The sequence below is a fragment of the Sander vitreus genome, chromosome 10 (assembly GCF_031162955.1).
Source record: "Sander vitreus isolate 19-12246 chromosome 10, sanVit1, whole genome shotgun sequence".
NCBI classification, from domain to species: Eukaryota; Metazoa; Chordata; class Actinopteri; order Perciformes; family Percidae; genus Sander; species Sander vitreus.
The window spans coordinates 25,765,181-25,789,235 of record NC_135864.1 but is presented as its reverse complement, the minus strand read 5'-3'; the positions used below and the strand labels follow the sequence as shown (position 1 = coordinate 25,789,235).

The 24,055-nt window shown below is 38.9% G+C and overlaps 2 protein-coding genes across 4 annotated transcripts in view; both read left to right on the top strand.

Annotated features, from left to right (window-relative positions):
• On the top strand, window positions 1-5,845 carry LOC144524640 (trypsin inhibitor ClTI-1-like). The gene is made up of 4 exons (XM_078261036.1): window positions 1-112; window positions 1,558-1,649; window positions 4,182-4,288; window positions 5,659-5,845. Exons 1-4 carry the CDS (start codon window positions 64-66, stop codon window positions 5,708-5,710), a joined length of 300 nt encoding a protein of 99 aa, XP_078117162.1. The 5' UTR covers window positions 1-63; the 3' UTR covers window positions 5,711-5,845.
• Window positions 5,846-12,085: 6,240 nt separating this feature from the next.
• The window catches only part of LOC144524639 (storkhead-box protein 2-like), a 75,277-nt gene continuing 63,307 nt past the window's right edge, over window positions 12,086-24,055 (top strand). For 2 of the 3 annotated variants that reach the window (XM_078261033.1, XM_078261032.1), the window contains exon 1: window positions 12,086-13,144. In XM_078261033.1, coding sequence (XP_078117159.1) covers window positions 12,805-13,144 — 340 coding nt within the window. In that variant the 5' untranslated portion in view covers window positions 12,086-12,804. The remainder of the gene's footprint in view (window positions 13,145-24,055) is intronic. The other variant, XM_078261031.1, reaches the window with a different exon arrangement.

Sequence of the window (24,055 nt, the reverse complement as noted above, 5' to 3'; positions counted from 1 at the left end):
AAACATGATGTGTGATACTCACACCTGCTGCCAACAGTAACGTACACACACACACAAGAAACCATGAAGCTGACTGTGCTGCTCTGTTCTGCTCTGCTGCTCTCTCTCTCTGGTAAGTTCATAAACAGCATAAAGTAATGATCTTAACATGTCATTTAGTCGCAGATTCTGCTTCAAACACGTTTTACCTTTAAAGCAGAAACAGCTCAAAGTGTTCCTTTTGTGGATTTTCCACTGTAGTTTCCTTGTTAAACAGGTTTGTCTAGAATTGAGACACAGAAAATACACGTCATTGTCGAGAAAAATGACCAAAAATTTAAGTATTGAAAAAAGAATAAGTATCATCACTCACTTTTTAAAAAAGATAAGATTTTAGGACTCATTAAGAGACAAAATGATTTGCTGAGAGTTTTTGTCAGTGCATTGTTCAGAGACTGTAATGCGAAATAACATTGCAATGGGTAATCACAGCGCTATAAAGGGATGCCTAAAAATGTAAAAAAAAACAAAAAAAAAACCGTCAAATCAAAAAGAAATAAAAGATGATCAATAAAAAAATAAACGTGTTGTGAAATGTGTGCCGTAACACTATAATTGTGATGGATCATGTTTTCTCAGTTTAAAAAAAAAAAAACAATAATTCTGTGGTTCAGATGGCATCTTCCCATGGCTGATTTAAACTGGTTTAAGCAGCCTTCCTTGTTAACCAATCAAATAGCACACAGATAACATTGATACCGGATAATAGCTTGTATACTCAGACCAGATTATGATGACTAACCATAGAAACTGATAGCTGACAGGGTGCTGAGTTTCCCACGAAAAGTTGGCACCCTAGTTTCAGTAAAAGAGGTCAACCGACAGAAGTCAATACTATCAATGCCATACCATTGTGTACAAGGAATAAAGTTGTTTAAATAAATTTAAAAAAAAAAAAAGGTTTATCATGCTGTAGCCTGATATTTAGTCCTTGTACAGTTTTTTTTCTTCTCAGCCAAAAGTAGCCTCTTGAGTTTCAACATTGTTTCCCCAGACAACATAAGCAAAACACAAATAGCAGCAAAAAAAAAAGGAAGATTAGAGGAACATGAGACTTGGCGTGGTAACATTCCTCTGGACAAAAGCAGGTTACATGTAAGAATGTAACCAGCCTGTTAGGGGTGAGGGAGATAGTGTGCGTGTGCGTGTCCGTGTGCGTGTGCATATTAGGTATAAGAGCATTTTTACAAAGTGAGGACTTTTTGTCCAGTCCTCACTTTTTCAAAGGGCGCTTTGATGGTTCAGACTTGGTTTTAGGGTTTAGGTTAATCCGTTTAGAGTAATGGTTAGGATTAGACATTTAGTTGCGATGGTTAAGATTAGGGCTGGGCGAGGGAATGTTTTATGTCAGTGCGGGTTCTTGCAAGTATAGAAGTACAAAAGTGTTTGATAAACTGTTCGTACTGTCTCTCTTAATAGAGCATTGTCGCTTTTGACTCGAGTGAAAGATAACCCCTAATCAATTTCATTCCCTCTGCTGCCTGATCTGTGTGTGTGTGTGTGTGTGTGTGTGTGTAGTCCTTTTTCAGGGGTATGAGACTGCGAGCCCAGACAGTGAGATGGTGACGTCCAAAGCACCAAAACCAGACCCTCTGGATGAAGCCAAAGAGGTGAAACTTCTGGGGGGGGTGATCTGATTCTGTATTTTTATTTTGACTACTGGTTTACAGTATTGTTTTTTTATTGAAAAAAAAAACAGGCAGCTTGATTATCATTTTTTAAAGGGTTGATATTCTGAGTGTACCCTAAACTGCTGTCACCGTTGCAGAATTTGACAGTGCCATGTCTTCAATTAAGCAGGGTAGTTTACTGAGGCCATGACCAAGACTGTTGTATTTGGACTGCATTACGTTTAGCTAGGTGCACCTGACCGGCAACTGATGTATATAATGGGTTCTCAGGTCTCTATCGCGAAAGAGATCTTGAGCTTGTCACGATTTGTCTAGTGCAGGAACCCAAAAGCAGACCTGGACAATGTAAATTGAAATTACAAGGTGAGTATTTATTTGGAAATTGAACGTGGAAACGATTTGGTCCAGTTGGTCGGCAGGGAATGAGGCTGGAAGGCTTGTGCTGATCCAGAGATCAGACAGCCAGGCAGGTGCGAGTGACAATCCAGGTGAGTAACTGTAGACAGAGGAACAAGCGGCAGATCAGCGATAGGACAAAAAAAGAAGAAGACAAAAACAGCAAAAGACTTTCCAAAACTAGACGCTTGATACGAGAGCTAAACATACTGGTTACGCTAACGACCCAGCAGGGAATGGATGTCTGGTCACGGCTTATATGGTGCAGAGGATGCTAATCAGGACCGGGTGTGCAGATTGCAGCAGGTGTAAGTGGTTAGAGAATCAGCCGGGATGTGTTCAGGAAAACTCAGGAAAAACGAACTTCAGGTTAGAGCAAAAATAAAACACTGGCAAAACAGGCTCAAGATGTTGGATTCACGACAGAGCTCAATTAGAATTTCTGAGTAAAGAACCCAAGTAACTGTAACAAGTTGGCTCGACTCATCACAGATCATATTGAACACTGCTCCCAGTGTTTGAACTAAAACAAAGAAAGGTGTTGCGGCAATTAGTGCAGGGTTGTGCAACAGTGTGGGAGTGGTACTTAAATTGCCCATTTGTATCTTCATTGTGGTCAGCGTGGTGCATTTAGTCGTGGTGCTAGCATGCCCGTTCCTACAAGCTATAGTCGGCCTGCACTTGGTGTGAATGCAGCCTAAGACAAAGACCTCCAGTGAAGTGGCTTTCTTTAATTCTGGACCTAGACTGTAGAATTTCTTGCCTCTAAATGTCCCTAATATCACATTATATTACATGATATATGACATCATTTGATATTACATCATAAGCCTGCATTCACACTGCCTGCGTTGGGCGTCAGGCGGTGGGGCGAAAACGCAGGTCTGTCCATTCATTTTGAGTGGTAGTGTGTTTAGATTGCGGCGGAGGGTGAAGCAGGAGGGAGCCGAAAAACACAGCATCGGCCTGCGGCGAAAAGTTGAGACCGACTCAACTTTTGAAGAAAAGAAACCCGACTTCACGCTGCGGTGGCCTATCATGTTACCAGCAATCAAACATGTCAGTCGGTTTTGAGGCAGTGTGAGACTCCTGTACAGTAAACAGGAAACAACACTGCCTCTATTGCTGCCACAAGAAAGTTTTAAAACACCAAACACAAGCACTGAACTGCTACTTGTGTAACAGCTGACTGTTTCCCGCAACAACAAAGCACAGTCACTCCGTCTCTTTTATTTTTCTCTTGGACATGACATCATGATATGTCACATGACATCATATTGTTTGTTTTTGTTTTTTTAAAATTTATTTATTTAGAATTCAATTTGCAAACAGTCAGTCATCTCAGTTTGTAAACATAAAATTGTACATAAATAAGAATATATGACATAATATAAAAAGTAAGTATGAAAGTAATAATTTAAACAAAAAAAAGATAAAATAAATAAATTTAGAAGTGACAGACTTGCAAACTTCAATAAAGGCTGTGACAGCAGGTGTTCTTAATGAAATAATTTTGAGTAGATAACAATACCGTTCTTATTTGTTACCAATTTAAGAGACTTAAGTACATATCCATTTCAATTTGGAATAGTTTAAAACATGGGGTTCATGACATCATATTGTACATGACATCATATTATGTGACATGACATCGTATGCTATGAACTCATAATACATGACATCATGTGACAGACCTCTCCTCATCTCACCTGTTCATTGTGGTTTTGCTCTCAGATATGCAACATCTTTTCATCTCACTGCACGCCACACTCATGCATTCAGGCTCCCTTATCACTGACTTTACCGATGCTAACACCCAATTATCGTATTCTTAGGTTAGCATATTTCGTGGTTATTATAATAACCTCCTTTTTACATATTTATATATATATATATATATATATATATATATACTTGTATTAATTATTTTGCCTTCGGTTTATGCCTCCCTCTCTTTTGTCATGGCTCCAGAGCCAGGTTGTGACACATGACATCATATGACATGACATCATATGATAGGACATCATATGATATGACATATGCAATGACACATTGATAACCTAAATGCCTGCGTGTCTAATCAATAATCATGTGACTACCTGTGTTTGTGTCCAGCCTGGCTGCGAGAAGTATGAAGGAACCTGCACCAGGGAGTATGATCCAGTGTGTGGCAGTGATGGACAGGTCTACAGCACTGAATGTGTTCTCTGCCAGCTGAACAGGCATGTAACACACACACACACACACACACACACACACACACACACACACACACACACACACACACACACACACACATATGGGGGTATTATGGCAGCAATATTATTTGAAAATGTGTGTGGAGAGTTGTGAAATTGTATCTTATCTGATCATGTTTGTTACAGTCTGCTCTTTCAGTGTTCTCCAGCTGTTTGGGCTTCTGAGCACTTGAGAGGTCACTTGCCTACCATTTTTGACAAACTCTCACATCAGGGTGTGATATTGTGTCTTTTACAAAATTAAAGTCTGCACAAGGAAAAAAAAGTCAGCTTATGAATATATTGCTCCTCTGTAAGGAGCATTTAATGACCATATAACTATTTACGACAACATGTGATTTACGTATTCTATATACCTTGTCGTTTAGCCTACAACCTCAGTTATTGTGGGCATGTGAATCTGCACCATACTGTCGATTGTTTTTTTTTATACTGGTATGTTCGTTTTGCACGACGCCTATTTGGAAAATGTTGTTATTTTGAATGTAGCCAAAGCCCATATACTTATTATTATTATTATATGTTATTATTATTTGTTTGAACTATTCATTTTTTTAATCTCACGTGGAGTTGGATCAGACCATGATAAACCCAACCAACCCATTTCAGGATCATTAGATTTCTGAGGGCAGCATTCTGCCTGAAGTGATGAGCCTCATTTATAAATGTTTTTCTTATAATGGGTTTCATAACTTTTTCTGTTAAAATTATTCAGAAGAATGGAAAAGGAAAACATTTGAAAACCCTATATCTGGTTCAGAACACGCCAATGTGATATATTGCCAGTAACTACTTTAAAATTAATTTGACTCTCAAATTACTTTGCCATAACTTCTTAAAAATGAAAAATTAGTCGACAAATTGAATGTGATTTCATTAATTAAATGTCAACGTAATTTGATTTTTAAGTCAATACAGACACCAAACACTACTCTTTGTCTCCATCTGGTGAAAAAACACCACTGTCCCAGCTTTTATTATGCTGTTCCACCAGCGCCAGCCGGGCTGTTGGGCCGCTGTTTTCGGGTCTGTCCGTCCTTCAGTCCTATTTTTGCAAACGCAATATCTCAGAAATGCCATAGGGAATTTCACCCTTAGGCCCCGTTTTGAGCTGGTATTAACGTCTGATCTGACTGCTCTGATCACAAGTGAACAGCTCTATTACAGTGCTAAAGAGCTGCCGGTCACTCCTTTATTGAAAAGTCATTAAAACGTGTATGCCTGTTTTTGCTTGTATTATTGCTACAAGAATACCCCCATACACACATAAACATAAGACAAACCAAAATCCTGTAATGCGTACTGTTTTTTATGTATTATTAATTTTCTTACAGGCTCCAAAATACCAATGTGAAAATTGCAAGCAAAGGGGAGTGCCCTCCTTAATGGACTGTGGTGCCCATGGATACATATATATATACACACACACACGCACACACAACTGTGTCTGGCTGTGTAATAGGCATATTATATCCATTCCCTGTATGTTGCCTTCTCAATAAAGTTACGTACTGCAACATGTCCCCTGTGTTTGTTTATTCAGCTCATGAACATGATATTAATTCTGGTAAATATAACACACCTTGACCTCCATGTGTGATCTCTCTTTCATCCTTTAGTACTCAAACACCCTTACTATGTAGGCTATACACCAGTTTAGACCAATCAGTAAATACGGTATTGGGGGTACTTTTCGTATGACATCATAATACAGGACATCATATGCAATGACATTATAGTACATGACATGACATTATATTATCATTGAAATGATCTTTATTGGGTTTTTGCACAGGTTTCCAAGCAATATTGACATTGTCAACATTTTAAGTAATGTAAAACCAATATTGACATGTTGCAATATACATGACATTACATTATATGATAGAATATGACATAATATTGCTTGACATATATGACATGACATCATATGATAATATATGATATATGACATCATAATATGTGACATTACATATGATATGACAGCATATTACATGACATAATATGCAATTACATCAAATTACATGACATGACATCATATGATATGCCATCACAATACATGACATACGACATCATATAGAATATGACATCATATTACTTGACATTATATGACATATGTCATATTACATGACATAAAATCATAATACATGACTTGACATCTCATTACATGACATCATATGATATGATATATTACATGACATTATATGACATGACAGCATATTGACACTTTTCCTAAAAAAAAACTATTAAATGTACGAGGAAACTGATGATGAATTGCTTTAAAGACAAACTGCTGTGTGGAGAAAGTTTATCTGGAAGATGATATAGATAATTCCTGAAAAAGAGGTTGAGAGGTTGGAGAGTGAGATAAATAGCTAGCATGAGAAATAATTCAAACAAAACTTTTTTGAAGAAGATAGATATGATTCAGCTTGGTGGGATGGGTACTAGCCCATATCACATTACAATAATTAACATAAGGGTAAATCAAGGAATAATACAAAATAAGAGTGTTTTTTATCCAGACAATAATGAATCTTACATAAAATATTATATATATATATAATATTTGGCTATTTTAGATGACATTTTGTTAATGTGAGGTTTCCAGCACAGTTTTTCATCAATTGTTATACCTAGATATCTATCAGATGTCATTAAACGAATTACGTTATTATCAATAATCACCTCTACATCGTTGTTACTCATCTTAATTTTCCTTCTATTAAATAAAAAAAAAGTTATTTTTGTTTAAATTCAAAGACAATTTGTTTGCTTTAAACCACACAGAAAGCGTATGCAGTTCCTTATTGATTGTTGAAACCAGATATTTTAAGATTGCTGTGAGTGACGTGTAGTTACATTTTTCGAGAGGTGCACGTCAGGCTTCGGCGTAGGGTCCGTGTCTCCACGTACCTACGTACGTAGCCACGGCGTAGATTTGACAGAACATTGGAAACTTTACACAAATCATTAACATAAATCAGAAATAAAAGAGATTATCATAAGTGCAATAAAAAGTTAAAGCCCAATAAGTACTTTATCAAACCATAAGTGAATGTGAGTCCCAGGCCTGGATGGGAAATTTACTTTTTACAACGTGAACATCATCCCCCAACCCCCCAACCTCCCCTCCTCGTCGCAATCCACAACAAAGTTTCTCTCTCAACCTCTGCCGTACTACAACGATCAAAAAACAAAAAGCAAATTATATGACAGGATCACAGTAGCAGCTCCCCTATGTCTTCTTCTTTTACAAACTGGTCAAATGGCCTCCAGATTTTCTCATACTCCCCCAATTTGCCTCTTAATATATATATATATATATATATATATATATATATATATATATATATATATATATATATATATATCAGTCTCTCCATGGACATACAGTACGCCATAGTCTTGATCCAAGCACCAATTGCAGGTGCCTCCATTTTTTCCCAGATGAGAGCTATAGTCCTTTTTGCCTGTAGTATAGCAAAATCAATACATTTATATTCTTGGGGTTTCAGATTCAGATTGGTTGGATACAGGTGCAGCAAAATCATCTTCTTGGGGTCAAGTGGAATGTTCACAGACAAGATGAACATAGTTTTATTGATCACCTCCTTCCAGAATGTTTTGAATGTTGTCACACTCCCAGACACAGTGCATACATGCTCCTTTAGCCTCATTGCATTTAAAAACAAAGGTCAGGTATATTGCTGTTGTATTTATTCAATTTAACAGGAGTTGTGTATGTCTGCATCAGCCACTTATATTGGAGTTGTTATGATCCTGTTTTTGGTTCCGTTTTTGTTGTGTTCGTGTTTTCTCACCTCTCCTCTCTGCTGAGCATTGTATGTGGCAAGGGGCGTGGCTGGCTTCTCCAGGCAACAGAGGAGGCCCACCTTCTTCTATTCACCTCATCGCCCACTCCATCTAAGCCTGGTATTCACGCCACTCCTCTGCCAGATAATACCATCATGTTCGGTAGCACTCTGCATTCCTTGTTCTCTTGAGTTACTACCGGTGGCGGTATTTTTATTTTGTTTTGCGTCTGACCTTTTCCCATTGACGTACCGGTGGACGTTTTGTGTACGCAGCTCTACAAGTGTGCCACGCTGTCGATCCAGTATCTGTGTTTCTACGCTTGTTTTTCCACTCGGAGGACATCTCCACCACTGCTCCTGCTTGAGATGCTTTTTGTTCAAATAAACTTTTTGCACTTACCAACCAGCTCCCGTTCTCTGCCTTGGGGTCCAACGCCACTTAGATCTCAACAGGAGTAGCTTTCTAAAGAGTTTTCTTTTCTTTCTTTTTTTCTTTTGTCACGTGTCACAAATTTTCTTCCAATCGTTTTCTGAAATGTCCTCTTTTAAGTCGGCCTTACATGTCTCAAGTCTAACTATCTAATGTTTCTTTAGATGTTTTGATATTGATGAAATCAAACCCCCTCTCATTGCAATTGTTTGTTATAATTTCTTCTGAGAATGAGAGTGCAGGAATCCCGACTGATTGGTTTTTTTTATAGAAGAAATAAAGTTCCTCACTTGGACATATTCAAAAAATGTTTCCTTGTGATGTTTTACAGTAGAGAGATTTCTTCAAAGGTCATTAGAATCCCTTCTTTAAAGAGGTCGCCTACTTTACTTATTCCTTTCTTTGCCCATATCTGGAATCCTGCACCTAGCTTGCCTGGTTTATTGGTATATTGGTATATTATTGGTATATTGACCCACACTGGGCTGAACAGTGACAGAGTCCATTATGTTCATATATTCTTTACCTCATACCATACATTAACCATATTGAGAACTATAACATGAGCAGTATGTGTTCTTAAGTACTTTAGCTTGGCTGAATACAGATACAAATCATAGACTGTAAAAAAAGGAGTATGAGTGTGTCTATCCAAGACGGAGCATCTCCAGAAGAAAAATAGAAGATTATAGTTCTCAATTGTGTTGCCAAATAGTACCAATAAAGATTTGGACATTTCAGCCCCCTAGTATCAAATGGAAGATAAAGCAGAGATAGGCAGATTAAAGGACATTTCTTATTCCATATAAATTTCCTGAAGTGCTGTGAATGTCTTAAACATTCCTGCAGGTGGCGCCAGAGGAATATTTTAAAAATAAATACATGAATAGGCAATATGTTCATTTTTAATAAATGTATTCTCCCTATCATGGATATAGTTAAGGGCATCCACCTTTCTATAGATGTATGCACTGAGTTCATAATTACTTCATAGTTTGTTAGTGCTGTAGTTTCTAAATGGTGTTATTTGGATGCCCAAATATGTAAAATCAGATGAGATCTTGAAAGTAAATAAATATTGGTTTAAATATTATCTTTCATTTCCGTTAAGCAGCATTAGTGATGATTTTGAAGCATTTACTTTATATCCGGACATACTAACATGCCAATTAGATCTAACAGTGCTGGTATGGATTTAATTGTTTTAAGAATAAAATGATGTCATCAGCAAAAAGAGCTATTTTATGGCCTCTGCTGCCAATTGTAATCCCCTATATTTGCCTACAATATCTAATTGCTATTGCTAGTGGTTCAATAGCTAATATGAACAGAAGTGGTGATAGAGGTGAACCTTGGGGCAACATCTTGTAATACTGAAGGGCTCAGACACCACTTCATTTGTCAGTACCTCCGCTATAGGATTAAGTTGTAATAGTTTGATTCCGTTAAGTATTTCCAAAACCAAATCGAGCTATATGGTCAACGATATAAGTCCACTCAACCCGTTGAGGACGTGCCTTACATTATCAACTATTACACTAAACGATATGTTGAAAACTAGTTACTTTGATACTAAAATTGTGTTGTTTGGTTGCACCATGGAGACGTAAGGTTCATCTTAGTTGCACTAAGTCCACAGTCCACGCTAACCAAAATATAGTCGCGGAAAATGACGTTTCACTTCCTGTGGCTAATCAGTGAAAAGCACTTCTTGATGCAATGTTTATTATCATATTATATTATCATTTTTACCATGTTGTCTCTCGAGCCCAATCTATTCATCCGCACCTTACTCATCTGTATATCTGTGTATATATATACTGTCTGTTTATATAAGGGTGTTCATTGTGTAAATATGTTTGTATTATTACTACGGTATTATCATTATTATAACTAATTATATATTTTTTTTCTCCTATGTCTATTTAATGTGTATTTGTGTTATTCTGATGTGTGTACATTTTGATGTGATAATATACAGCCTTAACCTACTAGCTAATATAAGTGCAAAACATAAGTGCAAAACAGCATTAGTGACATTGAGTGGTAAAACGTCAACTACAACATGGGTAATATAATGGTAACGTTACCCTATTATTTTTGGGAATATGAAACATTGTAACAAACACAAAGATTGCCCACACTGGCAAACTGTTATGCATGAGTAGTTGTTAATTAAAAGCTAATGTTAACCCCAAACTGCTGCCAGCAGGTCAGTGATCCTATCTCCGCTCGTGGAAAACGGAAATGTAAGTAGGGAGGGGAGGAACAGGATATGTTTTTTTTTTTTTTTAGAAAAAGATGTAAGAAGAACATATTGTGGACTGAATTTCTATTCAGAAAGCATGCTATGTTATAATCACTCATTACAACTTACATAATTTAGAAGCAGCATTTTGCAGTAATGCGAAAATATGTAAAAGACAAAGAAAAACTAAATAAAACATACAATACGTGTGTTTCTGAAGTAGGCCTAGTCTAAAAGAGGATTTCGACTGATTATCAGTGAATGTCACAAAGTGCATTTAGACACGTGTATGTGACACTGCATTAAAAATGTATATTTTATGCATTCCATAGTTTTTTTGCTTTTTTTTTTTTTAGGTAAGATAAGTGTCCAGATCCATCAATACTGAATTCAAGTTTGGAATTGTTCAGAGAGCAGTTGCTAATATCAACATTAAACATCCTCAAAGTAGGCTATAGGACAGGGTTCTGCAACGTTTTTTAAACCAAGGACCCCTTAACTGAAAGAGAGACGGAGCAGGGACCCCCTACTACTAATATTGTAGAACATGAAGTTGCATATTAAACTGGGCCTACAATAAAGTGTAGGGCGGCCTAAAGCCTTTATACATACCTTTTTAGTGCATAGTATACTAAGCTTTTTAAAGTAATAATTGTCAGCATGATTTTATAAATCATGTTTTAATGTTAACTGTACATGTGGCACAGTAAATCCTTGTTAACTGTGTCTGTGGATGGCTATCTTAGTGACTACCAACCTTACCCATAGGCCGGTAAGCCTACCATCAATGGGGATATACAGTATATTTGCTAATAAAATGCTGGATTCATGTTAAGACATGTTGATTTTTGAAAAAAAATTAACTTATTAACAATAATTTGGAGCCCCCCCCCATCCCTGCAGTAACTCTGAGGACCCCCTAGGGGTCCCGTACCCCCTGTTGAAGATCTCTGCTATAGGATATTGACTATGAGTTTGTCTGACAAGTTACGTTAGTTTTTCTTTTTTCTCCAAATGTGTCAGTATGTTGACATACATTAGCATTATAGCCATTAGTTTCTTACAGTAACGTTAATACTACTCGGAAAACACTTCGTTATAGGGGTACCATCTGTGCTTAATAGTAAAAAAAAAAAGAAGAAAAAAAGACCTCTTTAACATTATGTGTCTTACTGGCAGCATATGAATGGCTAACTGGTTCAGTTCCCAAACGACTTGTTGCGTTATAAATCTTAATTTGAAAATGTGGCCGGAAGATAGTGTATTGAGTCTTGTCAACGCTGCCTTTACGCAGCTCCGTAACGATGCCTGCCATCACTGTACCTGGATGAGACGGTTCTGCATCCAGCTCTGTTCTCGCGCACCGTACCGAAGCGTGTCAGGCGCGATCCAGGACAACATTCACCGGCGGCTGGAGAGATATTGCCTCCTCGTTAACCGTGAAGGCTGAAAAAAAAAAAAAAAAAAAAAAGATACAGGTGTCCCCCGAGACCCGGTTGCTGCCTGGCGATGAGAAGAGAGGGGCTCTCCGCATCTGTTGCCTGGGTGAATTCATTAACACGTTAGCATCCAGCTAGCTAGCCATATTCCAAGGTACCTGACACAACGAGGTGTACGTTGAGTTTCACCGAAAAAGCACGAATGTCATGTCTCGTTTCTAGTGGACAGCGCTCGACATGAATCTTCAGTAAATACCGGGTACGGTTACGGGTCGATATTTTACGTCCGGAGAAAAAGACGGACCTAAACGTGTGGGAATGGGTTTCAGGTAATGCTAGGTAGCTAACGGGAGCTAGCGGGCTAGCTTCATGGAAACACAAGTTGTAGGCTATGCGGCTGATGCTGCTGCAGAGCGTAGCTTTTAGCTACACACCCTGCTAGCTACAATGGACTGTTTGTTTCCCATTAAGCCTGACGGTGTCTCAGATAGATAAATACAATGATAATACTACATTCGATAGGCAGCTAGAAGGGCGACGCGACAATGGAGTCTTTCCTGCAGATAGCTCCTCATTCCCTGGCTATAGTGCTGTCCAGGGTCGGGGCTGGGGAGGCGGTGGGGGCGGCCGGGGTGTCAGAGAGCGACGCGCTGCCAAGACACCACACCGGCTACGAGATATTTGCCGATTTCAAAGCAGAAAATACCCAGCAACATGTGTGGAACCAGAGGATTACCGAGGCAGTGTCCGAGACCTTCTTCCTGGGATGGATAGACGAGCATGTGTTGCTGATCCAGGGGAAGGAGGACCATCTGGAGGTGCTGAGGGAGGGATGGATGCGGAGGTCCCTCAATCCGCCACGGGGATTCACCATCAAATACCTGGGTAAGGCCTCTACACCCACACATGTCTGCTTAGGTTTAGGCCAACACATTTTTGTGTGATTGTGTTTTCATTGACACTATGCGACACGACTACCTCAATTTAGCACGAGACATTGATGCTGCCCATCGTCATCATCATCATAGGCTGTTGGACTATGTCTCTGTTGCGTTCACGGTCAATTCTAAAACTAGCTAAGTATCAGAAATACCAGTGGCAAGAGCCACATTGAACATTTTAAGAAGCAATCCCATCATAGGAGAACTTGATTATAATTGTTTTACATCATTGAGGTGGATGGGGAAATGCAATTACAGTGTCTTGCAGTCATTAGTTTAATACCAAATCATTTTGTTTAGGCTAGTTACTGCTTTTTGCATTTTCTATGTGCACCTTTTTGTACCTGTGCATGTTCAGAACAAGGGGGCGTTCCATCATGAATCAATCACTTACTGACCTCCCCCCCCAGGGCTCCAGACTGACTCCAATTATAACCTCCCCAAAGTGAATGCAAACTGTCCCAAAAATCAAAATGTTGTTTCTTTTACTTAGTTATTATCATACAGTTTACTAGTGGCATAATACAAACACAAATGTTGAAGGAAAAAGTTGTCTGTAAACGGATTTGATGTGGTCAAAAGACTCCCAGGTGGAAAGAATCAGAGGTCACAAGAATCATTATGACATTTTTATTGCTGCCATTCCTATAGAACAAAGTCACACAATCAAGCTATCCCACATGGTTAACAGCTTGGTAGCAAAAACTAGCAGGAGTTATAAACGGTGTACTTTGCTATAGGCTACTATCTGTTGGTTAACTGAAATATAAAGAAATATATATATATTTAATGCAGATATATAATCAAAACCGATATGAAAGCATGCACAGTGTTTTCCCTAGCTTTGTGGAAGTCTTAGGTGCATGTATTTTGCTGGAAGTTTAGGTGTCCTTCCTCAAGAAAATGTTATGCTTTTCAACAACAACAAAGATGCAATTTCTCCACACATTTTGGTTCTCTTTGTTGGATTCTGTCTTTTTTGTGGGTTTTTGTTTCTCGTTGTAGTCGTGCTGTGTCTCTTCTTGGTCATTGGTGTTCCCTTTGGGGTCGTTTTGGGTCTCTGTGGTAGCTTTGCGTCTCTTTTTCACATCATTTTGGACTGTTATATAGAGATGTTCCGATACTTCCTAAAACACTGGTATCGGTATCGGGAAGTACTGGAGTTCATGCACCGATCCGATACCACGTAATAAAGCCCTAAAGAAAAAATACGTTAAAGTAGTTTATTTATGTTCTTTTTCCATTATAACTGACTGTCAAACTGGATAATAAAAGAACGTTCTGGGGCGTTCATGTTTCACAAAGAGTTTAACCTGAGCCAGACCGACAACAAAGATAGAAATAATATCACATCCATACGGGGATAGTAGTATACTATACATATTATTATGTTAAAACATAATAAAGTATATGACACACTGGTATCGGATCGGTACTTGGTATCGGCCGATACGCAAGTTCAGGTATCGGAATCGGTATCGGGAAGCAAAAAATGGTGTCGGACCATCTCTACTGTTATATTATCACCACACCTGTGTCTGAAACGCCGGTAAAGCTAGAACAGACAGCACAGTAAATTATTAACACTCAAAAAGCTTCAGGACAAAAGTTGCTAAAGAAGTCCAACTACAATTGCTAGATCTGAGAAAAGTCTTTTAGTTGCATTCATTCGGCTTAGGTGCTGCCCAAAACGGCTCGGGTGCTGCACCTAAACTTTATAATGGCAGGGGAAAACCCTGATGTAGTCTTTTGGCCTAGACAGCGCAGTAGTGTTGGCAGTATCGTGGGCTGAACGTGTAATGGGAGAACTCACTGGGTGCAGAAGGTTGTAATTTTACTGAATTCCTATTTAATGGGATGCTGGCAAATGATCTGTACATATCAACGTGCCGTAAGACTGTATTGCTTTTTTTCGTGTATCCAGACAAAATGCTTACGGAAATTCCAGAGCTTAACTTCCCCCTCAATGCTCTGTGTTTTTGTCTGTATGTTTTTGTCTTCTATCTATATATATTTCACACTTCATTCTTTCTGTTATTTATTATTTCAGCAATAAGAAAAAGAAAAAGAAAAGAAATTGTCCGACCCTTTGCAATCCTACTGCTAATACACATTCCTTTGGTCGTAATTCTGCAGATTTAGAGGAACTGATTTTGATTTCAGGATATTATGTTTTAAATAATGGATACGCTTCTGACAGATTGCAAAGTACCGATTGCAAAGATTGGTATTTTTATCATATACCAATATAAAATGTATTTTTTTTCCCTGCCATGATCTTGCTCACATCTTTTAGCTCTATAGACATGTTTCACCTTCTCTGCAGTCTCCTCTGGAATGGTTCTCTGGCTCTTTTTTTTTTTTTTTTTTTTAAGCATCTGGAGTGGCCCGTACGCCATGCTCCTCTTACAGTGCTTTGGCTTTTCTTTTCGTGATGAACAACTTTTATGCTTTGGCTTCTCTTGACATGTGATGTGATGTTTTAACCTCCATGGCAGTCCTGCGAACAGATGAGGTCCCTCGTTTCTAAAAACAGCGCGTAGGATCCATGCTAAAATTGCATGTGCTCACGAAAGCGAAATGGCACGTGCCAAAAAATTATCAGGTTCCTAAAACCGTGCGCACACACCTGAAGGCAATGTGTAATCTTTACTCAGGCTATTTCTAAGTAATATTTACTTACTAGAACCACTTTTTTTTTTTTTTATGAAAAATACACAAGTAAATGGCACTGGCAATACTCACCTATAGATTGTAACTCTCACTCAGATTACCGTTGCATCCAACTACAAAACCCAAGTAAACGTTGCTGATGTTTCTTTGTGTTTCTTACTCATCTTTTCTTTGTTATATTCTATGTAATAATTAAGTCGTATTTATTATGAATGTATTAGTTAATATTAATTGAATTAAGTAAAATATTTTTTTACTATTCTAATAATAATTCAATGTTTTCCAAAAACAAATATTTGCAGCTTAAGGGATGTTTGAAAGACGCTTTTATTTCACATTTGAAATGGCATAGATACATTTCAAATATCTACATAACATTATAGCCACAAACACATGGCCATTGAACTTCTTGCTAGCAAATTTCAAAACAGTGCATATATACTCCATACTCCCTTGATGTATGTACTCCATGTATATGTATACACGGAGTACATACATCAAGGGAGTTCAGAGACCGTTATGAAGCTCAAAAGTAAAGCAGTGTAGAATTTGAAAAATGAAATGCGGAATGACAAAGCACCAACTGACTTTAGGACTGATGTTCCAGCATAAAAAAAGGAATACAGTGTTACCGTTGACTTTTCCCTTCCAATTCTGGAATTCCATCAATCGGGCTCTATTACAAACCTCAAAAGATTGAAGCTTTCACTTCCTCATGGATTTTATAGGCAGAAGTTCATTGAGGAGGAAAAACAAAATCCTCAAAGTTTCAACCAATCAGATAGCAGGTCTTAGCAGTGGAAAAAAAAAACATGCTATTCAAAAACTCAGCGTGCACCGTCCCCTTTCTTCTAATCAACTGTGTAGAACAGTAAAGAATACATACGTCAACTCTGTCCATTAACGGTTGCGATCACTACCTTTTGCAGACATTCTCAGGACGTTCAGGACAGAAAGAACTTACAGCGGGGCAAAAAAGTATTCAGTCAGCCACCGATTGTGCAAGTTCTCCCACTTAAAAAGATGAGCGAGGTCTGTAATTTTCATCATAGGTACATTTCAACTATGAGAAACAAAATGAGAAGAAAAAAAAATCCAGAAAATCACATTGTAGGATTTTTAATGAATTTATTTGCAAATTATGGTGGAAAATAAGTATTTGGTCAATAACAAAAGTTTGTCTCAATACTTTGTTATATACCCTTTGTTGGCAATGACAGAGGTCAACGTTTTCTGTAAGTCTTCACAAGGTTTTCACACACTGTTGCTGGTATTTTGGCCCGTTCGTCCATGCAGATCTCCTCTACAGCAGTGATGTTTTGGGGCTGTCGGCTTGTCAGAATGACAAGAAGCAGTGACTCACTTTACATGTGCTATGGTGACAATTTCATCAAACAACAGAAAGTTATACTTTCTATATAATAACTACATAACTAATAACGTAACCTGCTGCTTAGACCGGGGTAACTGCTGGTGTACGTGATGTGACATTATTGTTACACTACAGTTTACAAAGGGAAAGTTATTGAAAGTAGTTCATAATCAATTTAAGAATAAGCGAAAACAGTTCTCCAAATTGATATTATGGACAGCAGAAATCAATAGATATGCAACATTATGTTTCTGACTCTACCATGCATAAAATGTACCTTTTGAATAAATTAGATTTTGCTGAAAATGTTGCAATTTGCAGACGATCCCTGAGCACCTGACTCACAGCCGGCTACGCACAGACCAATGTATTTCTCCAGCACAGTTATGGCTCCCACAGAGTCGGGCGTACTGTACCCATACTGTGAGCGACGCTTGAGGTTTCATAGTCCGGCGCATCGTGTCAGCTCGGTATCGCATTTAAAACAGGTCGCTGTGAAGACTTGAGTGAAACCGAGTCGTCCGCATCGAGTACGCACATTGTTTTCTTTTTTCTTCTCAAAATACACCTCATGGCAGCGGTGCCAAAGCTTTTGTGACAGCAATTATTTCAAACTAGACCGTGGTCGTTTCATTGTGTTCACAAATACACATATACAATCATAAATTAACTCAAGTCTATTGTATCAGTATCAACAATTGAAAATTTCAAAAGAACTTCAATGACTCGTAACGGGAGGCGTGGAGCCAGAAGGGTGGGGGGAGGGGAGACAACAGTGCTGGCAGCACAACTTTTCCTTTTTTCTGTAAAACGCAGTATCATATAACATTGAAATTCACCCGCTCCAGCCAGCAGCATCTTTACCACACCCAGCTTTGATAAAACCACAACCTCATGTAATGGGGCCTTTCCAGGCTTAAAAGGACATACCTCGTGCCAGCAAAGTTAGTTAGTTAGCTAGCAGGAAAATACACTATCTGCTAGCACCGCAGCCGCCGCTGCTTTCAGTGCGGAGAAACTGACTTAAGTAGGTGAGCCAAAAGGAACGTACAAAGTTTGTTTTCGCTTAAAACTTACCTTCATGGTTCCATATTCACGTTCGTCCCCGTCTCAGTCAACAAAGTCCGCCAACCTAGTTGAAATGTTGACCGTGGACGTATTAGTACGTGTCTGACGAAAGACCGCTCAAATGTGGGCAGGGGCTTTGACGTCACGCTCTGAATGCAGAGAAGGTTGCCAGATTCACTGATATCACTCAATTACAATTTACTTTTTTTTTTTTTTTAATATCAACTAATTAAGCCAATGAACTGGTTCAGTGAATATTACTTGGATCGAAGGATTCAATTTACATACAAAACTGAGGACACATAATTACAAACAATCACCAAGTAATGCACTGCATGAAAAACTGCAAAGTAAAAGCACTGAATTTGTATTTCTTTGTAGAATTTATATAGATAATTGAAATAATAATTACAGGGCCAAAAAAAATCATTTTTTTTCAGTGCATAACCCCCTCAGTCATAAAGTTACGTTAACCCTTGTGTTGTCTTCGGGTCTAATTTGACCCATTCTCAAAATGTCTATATCAGAAATATGGGTTTCTTTTTAACGTCCTAATTTTAATTACCCAAAAATAACATGGATGGATGATCCCATACAACGCGCTTTGCGAGTACAACAAAAGATCGTCTCTCTACTTTCATTGAATTTTGGGTGTTTTATTAAATTTTTTTGCATTCGAAAAAAAATGTGAAATGTTTCGGAACAGTATCCTCGCCCAACGAACGTTGACCCTTCTGTGACTATCCTTCTTTTAATATTAGTCTAAATAATTCATAATTTCTGCCTCTTTAACTCAAGAATTAGGTATAGTTTCCTATAAAAGAGGTTTTTAATTGACCATGAATTCCAAAAATAAGTGTAAAACTATAGTGGTAGTAAGTTGGTGTTAGTGGTGTTTATCCACGGTAGTGAAAAGAAGCGTTAAACGTCAAAACAAGCGCCGAAAACATTGAAAAAGGTGCCAAAAGTGTCTGGAAAAAAGAGACCAAAACATCACAAAAAGTGCTGAAGACAACACAAGGGTTGACGCATGGATTTAATCAGCGTAAGTATTTTTTCCGGCAGTAACGCTATAAAATAGTATGGCAAACTGACACAATTTGTGTTGCAATGGCAGAGTGACAATGTTCCTGTAGGCTATCCGCACCTTACCTTGCACGGCAGCTGGATTTTCGCGATATCGCGCGAGAATTGCAGGATCACATATCACACGAAAGTGCTTCTTGTCAGGCTTCAAGTAGTGTTGATCACAGGGCAGTACATTTCCTGGATAATTGCCTGCCCTTCCTCACCTTCCTCTCTCTGAGTGTTGCCGTTCTCAAACCTTCTTCGCTTCAGGAAACCATGCAACACGGCAGGCCTGCTTGGTACTTTCAGGGAATGATCGTAAGATTTACAAAGAATACGTTTAGGGCATTTCCTCTCTAACTGGGACGTTTTGGGACCGATTGGTGGGATTGCTGTGGACGTACAGTACACACTGCGATACACTGGTAACCATTTTGGTGGTTACAAACTGTCCTTTAAGGTCCTTTTTTGCTCCAAGCAGGCTTTCAAGTGTCTTTACTGAGGGGAGGTTTCCGTCTGGCCAGATCGGTGTTGCATTGATAGTTGTCCTTATGGAAGTTTCTCCCATCTCAACAGAATCTCTGGAGCTCAGTCAGAGTGATCATTGGTCTTATATTCGTCACTGTCTCATGTTACTAGATATAACAATCAGTGTTTTCTACATATGTTTGTGGAAGACTTACGTATACTCGCCGAAGCCGACCTGTCGAGCGCCAGTGTGACGTCATGGGAGCGCAGTAACCGTTTATACTCCCACGTGGTGGTCACCACACTAGTTGCAGTCTTCTCCTGAACAGAGGTGGCGCTAGTGAGTAAAGGCTACCGACTTTGCTATTTCTACGGACAAGAAGAAGAGCGAACGGCAGAAATGGCAGCAGCATTGACGTCAATGCTTCGATTTGATTCGATGACCTACTTCGTCGGATCAAGCCTTTCATTCACCGTAAAAGAACTCGTCTAAACCCAGTAAGTTTACAAGAGAGACTTGCAGTCACTCTGAGAGTCCTGGCATCCGGTTACCCTCGAGCTTGTTCAGGCTTCCTGTTTCCGCTTTGCCCTCTGGACGCGCACTCAAAATCTTGGCGCGCCAGCGAGATCTACGTCATTTTGATGTTGCATTGGTGCGCGCAAGCTCGGATACAGCGACTGTAAAACGGCCTTAAGGTGCACGTGTTTGGCGAGGGATTTAGCGGTCCTCCCTTTTTAAAGTGCTCATATTATGCTTTTTGGCTTTTTCCCTTTCTTTTATTGTGTTATATATCTTTTTTGTGCACGTTATGGGTTTACAAAGTGAAAAAGCCCAAAGTCCACCCCAAAGGCACTTACCATCTCCAACAGAAAACACTGTTCACAAACTGCTCCGAACAGCTCTGTTGTAGTCCAGCCTTTACTTCTGTGACAAACGCTCGTCACTTTGTAACACACGTTACAATGCTCGCCTAGCTGCTAGCGTAGCACGCCCTCAAACTATGCTTCAGACTGGCTAGTAGTCCTTACCTAGCTACTGCTCATGTGCGACTCCCAACAAAGATGGAACAGAAGTGAGATGTCTCACTCTGTAGCTAAAACAGAAAGCTCAACACACAGGGTGAAAAGAGGAGCTGCAGCAATGTGCAGTACAACAAAAATATGGTGTTTTTTGAAAATGAAACCATGTGAACCTATTCTGGTACAACCTCTAAGCTCATAGTGGCCCAAAATACACAACATTTGGGTACAATTGGGTTCTTGGTTACCTCTCTAACCAAGGCCCTTCTCCCCCAATTGCTCAGTTTGTCCGGGCGGCCAGCTCTAGAAAGAGTCCCGGCCATTCCAAACGTCCTCTATGTAATAATTAACTGTGCACTTGAGAACCTTTGACGCAGCAGATTTGTCTTGTAGCCTTCCCCAGATCTGTGCCTCGACACAATCCTGTCTCGGAGCCTCGCAGGCAGTCCCCTCCACGTCATGGTTTGGTTTTTGCCCTAATATGCATGGTCAGCTGTGAGACCTTATCCGGACCGGTGTGTGTCTTTCCAAATCATGTCCAATCACTGAATTCACAGGTGGACTCCAGTCAAGGTGCAGAAACATCTAAACGATGATCAAGAGAAATGGGAGGCACCTGAGCTAAGTTTCAATGATCATAGCAAAGGGTCTGAATGCTTATGTCAATGTGATATTTCTTGTTTTTATTTGTTGTTTTTTATATTCATTTTGAAAAAGTTGAAACTATTTAAACAATTTTATCATAAGGCTGCAACGTAACAAAACGTGAAAAAGGTGAAGCGGTCTGAATACTTTCTGTATTCACTTTATAATATACGCATGAAGCATGCATGGTTTCCTACATGTTAGAAGTAGAGTAGTTAGAAAAGTGTAAATGCTTACATAACTGTTGTATTGATAACAGAGGGAGCTGGTTGTCTTCTTTCTATAGTGAAACCCTTCTTAGCCTGCAGTAAAAGTGGAGAGAGAGAGAGAGAGAGAGAGAGAGAGAGAGAGAGAATGAGTGCATTTGTTGGGGTTTTCTGCTCTGATTAAAGAGAAGAAAAGGCACTGCTGCCATAAATAAAGGTCTTATTCTCCCCACCACCACAGGCATCCACACACACACACACACACACACACACACACACACACACACACACACACACGTTTGTTTCACTATCTTTGTGGGGACCTGTCATTGACATAATGCATTCCCTAGCCCCTTGCCCTAACCTTAACTATCACAACTAAATGCCTAACCTTAACCCTTACCCTCACCCTAACCATAACCTAATTCTAACCCTAATCCTAAAACCAAGTCTTAACCCTCAAACAGCCCTTTACCTTTGTGGGGTCCAGCATTTTGGGCCCCACAAGGCTGTGCAGACCCCACAAGTATACTGTATTCCCCGGTTTTTGGACCCCACGAATATAGTAAAACAAGCACACATACACACACACACACACACACAGGCTCACAAACAGGGTTGCAAAGGGGCGAGCTGGGGAATTTTGGAAACATTCCAATTTGGAAACTTTCATGGGAATTAATGGGAATTTACAGGAATTAACTGGAACTGTTGGGTAATTCATACAAACTCCATCTTATACAAACAATACAATATACAAAAAATATAAACATTTTGTTTTGTAATAAGCAGACAGGCATATACAGTGAATACAAATGTTGAGTTATTCGTCAGTAGAACTTTAATATTCTTTCATTGAACAACAATAAGCAGTGTTATGGTTATATGCGTGCTAAGCTAACCATCAGCGCTGTCTATTGTTTCCAGCCTATCAAGAACAAGTGGGCTATACAATTTACACACACAGGTTAATAGCAACGGGTTATGTATTTACCCCCCCCCCCCCGCCGTATTTTAAAAAACTAAATGTTGACAAGTATGTAGTAGCCTATGCTGATTACTGCCTGCGTGCAGTCATTGACGAATATAGGGATGACATTCAACTGAAGTTGCATTAAATCAGGTTGTTTTAACCAAGATTATGGTGCAAGAGTTTTTTTTTTTTTTTTTTCAACTACATTTAAGTTGTCTGTTATAGACTAATAGTATTATAACAAGCAATATTAAAACTATCCAGTTCATTCCCATTAATTTCCATTCATTCCCGTTAATTCCCATATATTCCCGTTAATTCCCATGGAAAGTTTCCAACTTTGGAAATTCACGGAATTTTGCAACCCTACTCACAAAGGACAAGACACTTGTACATATGCTTGTATGAAGTCCCACATGTGTGTATGTACATGCGTCTGTGTGTGATTAGTACAACTCCGCTAGCGTTGAACTCCGCAGGTTTTTTTTTTTCACTTGTCCTGTCAGGCAAGTTAAAAAAAAATTCTATTTGCCCAAAGTCAATTTTTACTGGCCCCATATAAAAAATTCAAAAAGCGTAAAAAACCCCGAAAAACTCCCGTTAAAAATGTAAACAAAAACGTCAAAAAAGAAGAAGTCAAACGTTGAACACATCAGATGCGTAAAAACATGTCGAAAAGAACATCAAGCACCAACCTAATTTTTGATTGGCCAACGGCACATTCAAATTAAATTACTTCCAACCCCCCTACTTCCGGCGCCCTTGCTCAGACCACACCCGAGGAAACTTTGAGCGTTAAAGACATCATTTCCTGCATGTTGATACATTTTAGGCACCAATTTATGGTAAAGATGTGTTTATTTATATCAAGGAAAAAGCTTAATTCTGTAGGCAGGTAACAATTCAAAATATAAAAATATAATGGAATATAATGCAGTAAGGGGGCTGTAGCATCTGGGATGACAGATACTTGACCCCAATAGGGCTTGTTTAATAGGGCTTCATGGTAACTTTGTTTCCAAGGAGCACATTTTGCTCCTAAATTGAAAAGTGTGTTAGTGGTCACCTACTTAATACAATTGTGTTATAATTACAAAATGTTATGAAGTGAAATGTTTTCTATTTGGAAATACATGCTATTGATCAATACATTGTTAGTAATGTTGAACATACAGTAGTGTAACGGACCGCACCGTGCATGGGAACTGCGGATTCATTGCAAAGTTGAACCATCATAGTGTGAAATACAGTTTTACTGCCGCTGTTGCGTGAACGGGGCTTGCGTGAAGCAGAGTGTCTCTGCTCGGGATGATGATGCCGCCGCCGCCTCTCAATGCCGAGTGGTCGAAAACTGTGGTTTTC